General features: G+C 57.4%; 1 protein-coding gene across 1 annotated transcript; it reads right to left on the bottom strand.

The window, feature by feature from the left end:
• Positions 1-874: 874 nt before the first annotated feature.
• Positions 875-4,432, bottom strand: ZFP36L1 (ZFP36 like 1 zinc finger CCCH-type). Its single transcript, XM_014869415.2, has 2 exons — positions 4,216-4,432; positions 875-3,394 (listed from the first exon to the last, which is right to left on the bottom strand). Exons 1-2 carry the CDS (start codon positions 4,270-4,272, stop codon positions 2,444-2,446), a joined length of 1,008 nt encoding a protein of 335 aa, XP_014724901.2. The 5' UTR covers positions 4,273-4,432; the 3' UTR covers positions 875-2,443.
• Between the last annotated feature and the right edge of the window lie 544 nt (positions 4,433-4,976).

The following is a 4,976-nucleotide window of genomic DNA, read 5'->3' as shown; positions in this document are numbered from 1 at the left end:
GTGCATAGAACTAACAGCAGAGAAGGTTGGTTCACTAGTGTAAGCCTTGAGGTATCCTACAGCTTTTGTTTGGCAGGAACTTTTCCAAAATGAATTAGGAAATCTGAACATTGAGGCATGTTAAGACAGCTGAAGGATTGGTGGTTCAGCGGCAACATTTCAGACTCAGTTTGGAAGCAAAATCTTCCTCCATAGGAGAGCTCAAAGGTGAAAACACAAGACTTAACACCATGAGCAGTGCTGGCAAGGATGTGTTCCTAAACAAAATCAATGGCCCAAGAAGTTTCTGGGATTGCTGATACTTCAAGATGTACAAGGGCTTAAACACGATAGTGGGGTGATGTGTGCGTACACTTGAGCCTTCGCTGGGGTTCCGTGCTCCCCTCCCCCACAAGGCACCAAACAGCCCCTCTGTGCAAGCAGACCAGTACCACTAACAAGCCAGGACTGAGATTATATCCCATTTTATCTTCAATATCCCACTTCAGCCTCACTCAAAACACACATAAGCCCTCCTTGAAGGGCAAGGAGCTATGCAGGAGCACACAAGGCACACAAGCAACAAAAGCCAATCTCAGTTTAAGCCATGCTCATCAGAAAGAACTTGTCAGGAACAGAGTGAATGACTCAAGCACTCCGTAAGAGACAGAGGAGGTTAGAGGCCACCAGGGTAGGTCACATCAGGTATTTGCTGCCACTGATCTGCTCCCAAGCACTTGCAGGGCTAACCCACTGAATCAGCGAGGAACGATGGAGGGATGCCTGGGCACACTGTGGGCACTTCAAGGGTCAAGAGAAGGGAAGCACCTGCATTTGTGGGGTTGTCTAAAGCCAGCCCCTCAATTTTTGCAAGTAAAACCAGCTCCACTGTCAGTTTCTTGAAAAAACTTGGGGTTTATTGATTTAAACTGCAAACAGTCATTACAAAAGAGATTCTCTTTTAAATAAACTCACACAAAGAGGAAGAAAAAGCAGTGTAGCAAACAGTAACAGGGGGGAAAAAAATTACATTCATTATTCTCTTTGTGCCAGTCCCATTCACCTTGGCAAGGAAAACTCCAAACTTGGAATACAGAAATGCAAAGACAAACTGTATTTGGAATGTCTTCAGATAGGCACTTTGAGCCCAAGGCTTTTCTCCTTGAAGAATCTATACAATTAGAGGAAGAAAAAGTCTTCCTTCCACGCTGTCTCGCAAAAGAGCCCAGGTATGTACATTCTAAAGCCCAGGTAGGCAAGACCTGGGAGAGGAGAAGAGAAGGAGAAGAGAAAAGGCAAAGATGCACAACAACTCCATTTGCAGTCCAACACAAAAAAAGGGGGAGGGAATTCTAAAATAAATAATCCAAACACAGTTTTTGCATTTTTTTTAAATTAATTTTTCATTTTTTAAAATAAAATAACCAAAAAAAGTGTAAAGTTACAAAAAATGTCATTGTAGTATAATATATTAAACTGTGGGGAAAAAAGGAAAAAAGACACTTCACAATCTTAAGATTAATATGGAAGATCATAATTTAAACATAAAAGAATATATTCTATGGATTCATCATCCCGATAAATATGAACAAAATTAAAAAGCAAAGGTTTTGGCAATAAATACGTTTTGATAAGTTAAATAAGCTTTTTATATTGTTGTGCAGTGACAAGCAAAATTTGCTCTCCAATTTCTGAAAAGTTATACAAAATTAAAAACCCAGAAAAAATAATAAAAAGCTTGGCGTGAGTGCTCTAAGATAGGTCTAAAGTACTCTAGAGCAAAACCATTAAAGCTATGTCTACTCGAACTTTGTTTACACGAACTTGTGTGTGTGGAATGACTTCTGTTGGCCCCACCCCTCTATTTCTTTATTTGTTTTAAGATGTCACATGTATACATGGGGAACTTTTAGCACCAAAATCAAGTCTCTCATAGTCCATCTGTTTTTTTCTTTTCTTTTGTTTTCTTCCTCCCAGTCGAAGTCCCACTCATGTTACAATCTTTGTCCGTTCTCAGCTTTTCTTCCCGCAGACCTGAGCGGATCCAGGCAAGATTTAGTCTTTAAGGGGAGGGGAGAAAGGACTGGATGTTAACACTTGCCCACATGCCTGCAGCCTAGCAGAAACTGGCCATTTGGGAAGGGACTGGGAGAGGGCGATGCAGTACATGGCCAGTGGAGGGAGCCGGATTCGGACATTTCCTGCACATCTGGAAGTGCACAGAGCTGCTGGTGCCCTCTGCAGCTGGAGAGGTAATACAGTCACAGTGAAAAGTGTTAAAAGGCACTATTTTGTAAACGTTATTGCTTCTCATCGTAATTTTGGCACTTAAGGTTTAAGCCAGTGCGTGTCAGGCAGGCAGGTGGACATGTTAACATCCAGCTTGGACTACTGGGGACAAGGTCGGGGGGAGTTCAGCTTAACATTGTAATAGAGGTGGGGAGGGGCAAGAGGAAACCCCAGATTAGTCGTCGGAGATGGAGAGTCTGCTGAAGATGGGAAGACGTCTTGAGGTGTCCAGGATAGGGGAATCTGAGCCGCTGTGGCTGCTGCTGGAGCTGCTCAGATAGCCCTCCTGGTCAGAGAGGGAGTCCTGAGGACTGGGTGGCGAGTCAAACATGTTGGGGGACTCGGACATGGGCCTGAACAAGAAGGTGGTGGGGGAGCTCCCGCTGGGCACCTGCACCCCCATGCTGGGGGCAAAGAGACTGACCAGCTCCTGGCTGGAGAAGGTGAAAGGGTTGCTGGCGCAGTCAGGCAAGGTGGGAGAGCCCAGCAGGTCGTCGGCGCTCAGCATGGGCGGCGGTGTGATGGAAGTGGGGCTGTCCAGCAGCCCGCTGGCAGCAGTGCTGGGGAAGCCGGCGAAGCTGAAGCTGTGCTGCAGGCGGGGTCTGTCGGTGACGGCGGGCTCCCGGCTCCCCGCCACGGCGCGGCGCTCCTCCGCGTTGTGGATGAAGTGGCAGCGCGGCCCGTAGGGGCAGAAGCCGATGGTGTGGAAAGTGCGGCACAGCTCGGTCTTGTACTTGGGGTGGCGGGTGAGGCTCCGCAGCTCGTGGATGCCGTGGGCGAACTGGCACTTGTCACCGTACTTGCAGGCGCCGTTCTCCTCGAAGGGGCGGCACAGCTCCGTCTTGTAGCGGCTGGAGTTGACCTGTCCCCCAGGCTGCTTCTGCTGCAGTAGGCGCTCGCCACCCTCGGAGAAGGAGCGGTCCCGGAAGCGGCTTTCCCGGGGCCCCAGCATGGGAGCCGGGTCCCCTTTCAGGCTGCTGAGGAGCTGGTTCTGGTGAAACTTGGAGTTGGGCAGGGTGACAGAGTGCCTCCTAGGGAAACCCCCGCCCGCTGGGGTGCCCACCGCTTTCCTGTCCAGCAGGCACCCGCTGACACCCGAGGGGCTGTAATTCAACATCTTGCTGCTCTGCGGGGACAAAGCAAGGGCCGGTCACGTCACTTTTACTGCCACCACCTCCTCCGACATCCTCACGCAGCCCCGAAGAGCGTGGAGCGGCACCACGCCACCTCCCGCTGCCGCGGCCGGGGAGCGGCGGCCGCCCTGCCCCGACAGCCCCCCGCCCCGCTCCGTCCCTCCGCCGCCCCACGCGCGGGTCCCCCGCCGCGCCCCTCCCCGTCCTTGGCGCGGAGCGGTCCCGGAGCGAACCGAACGCCCGGCGCGGGGGGGCGCCCGAAAACGCCGCGCGGCGGGAGCGCTTCGCTGGGAGCGCCCCCGGGGACGGCGGCGCGCGGGAAGGGCAGCGCGCGGCGCGGCGCCCGCCCAACCGCTCCCGCAGCGCGGCCGGCGAGGGGCGGCCGGGCCCCGCGGGGAGCCAGCCCGCCCGGCCGCCCGCTCTTATCCCCGCCCGGCCCCGCGGCAGCGCCGCCGCCCGCCGCGCCGCGCCCGGGCGTGTTGTAGCGCGGCGGCCCCGGGGGCACGGCAAGGATCCGGCCCCTCCGCTCGGCGCCGCGGCTGAGCCCGCCGGGAGCGCGGGCGGCTCCCCCACCCTTCCTCCTCCGGAGCGGCAGAGGCGGGAAACGCGGGCGGGTGAGACCCCGGCGACCCGAAACGGAGTGGCTGCTCTCGGTTCCCGCCCTGCGCCCTCCGGTCCCAGCGCCGAACTTGCTCGCGACCAGAAAACGAAACGGTGGGGGGGAGGGCAAGGAAAGGGGGGAAACCCGAACACGAACCCTAACGAAACTGAAAAGCCCCGAAGTCGGCGGCGGAACCCCCGCCGGCGCCCTTACCTTGCATAAAACTTCGCTCAAGTCGAAGATGTTGGGCGACACCAGGGCTGTGGACATCTTCGGCGAGCGAGGGGGGAAGCGAGTGGGGCAGCGGCACTCGGACACGAGGAGTCACGGCGTGGGTAAGGCACAGCCTCCAGCGCCCCTGCTCGCAGCCTCCCCCCGCCGCCGATGCCGCCACCAGCCCTCCCGGCTGCCGCGCCCGCTCGCCGCTTCCAGGGGGCTCGCGGAAAGCTCAACTTATAAAGTTTGTGACTTACCCCCAGGAGGAGGAGCCGGCGGCGGGAAAGTGGAGGAGGAGGAGGACAGGGTGATTGACACCGCGACTGAATCACCCGGGCGGGCAGGCCCAAAAAAACTTTCGGGTGGAAGGAGGCGGGGGAGGGACCAGGAGAAGGGGGGAGGGGGAAGAGATGGCAGAGAGCGGCCGGTCGGCGGCGGGCGGGTGTGTGGCTGTGCCGGGCCGGGCCCGCCCTGCCCCGCGCTGCGCCGGAGGGGGCGGTTGTGCGGCCGCACCGAACGACTCCGCGCGCCTGTGCGCGCGTGTCCGTTTGTGCTCGCGTCTCCGCGCGCGCGCCCACGTGCGCGCGTGCCCGCGCGCTTGTCCGCGTGCGTCCACGTTGTGCGCGCGTGTCCGCGTGCGCGCGCGAGCTCCCCTCCGCCGGCGCGCGCCGCCGTGCCGTCCCGCTCCGCGCGGGGGGGGGGGGGGGGGGGGGGGAGCGGCGGGCGCGCGCCCAACGGCCGCGCTGGGCGGCGGCTCC

This window comes from Sturnus vulgaris, chromosome 6, assembly GCF_052056855.1.
Source record: "Sturnus vulgaris isolate bStuVul1 chromosome 6, bStuVul1.hap1, whole genome shotgun sequence".
NCBI lineage: Eukaryota > Metazoa > Chordata > Aves > Passeriformes > Sturnidae > Sturnus > Sturnus vulgaris.
The sequence above is the reverse complement of the archived record's forward strand: the minus strand, read 5'-3'. Positions and strand labels throughout refer to the sequence as shown.

What these genes read in the sequence shown, in the direction of transcription:
- ZFP36L1 (XM_014869415.2), bottom strand. Translation starts at nt 4,272, where the DNA reads ATGTCCACAGCCCTGGTGTCGCCCAACATCTTCGACTTGAGCGAAGTT. An exon ending in TGAGCGAAGTTTTATGCAAG is followed by an intron (nt 3,395 to 4,215) that starts GTAAGGGCGCCG and finishes TTGTCCCCGCAG; the next exon opens with AGCAGCAAGATGTTGAATTA.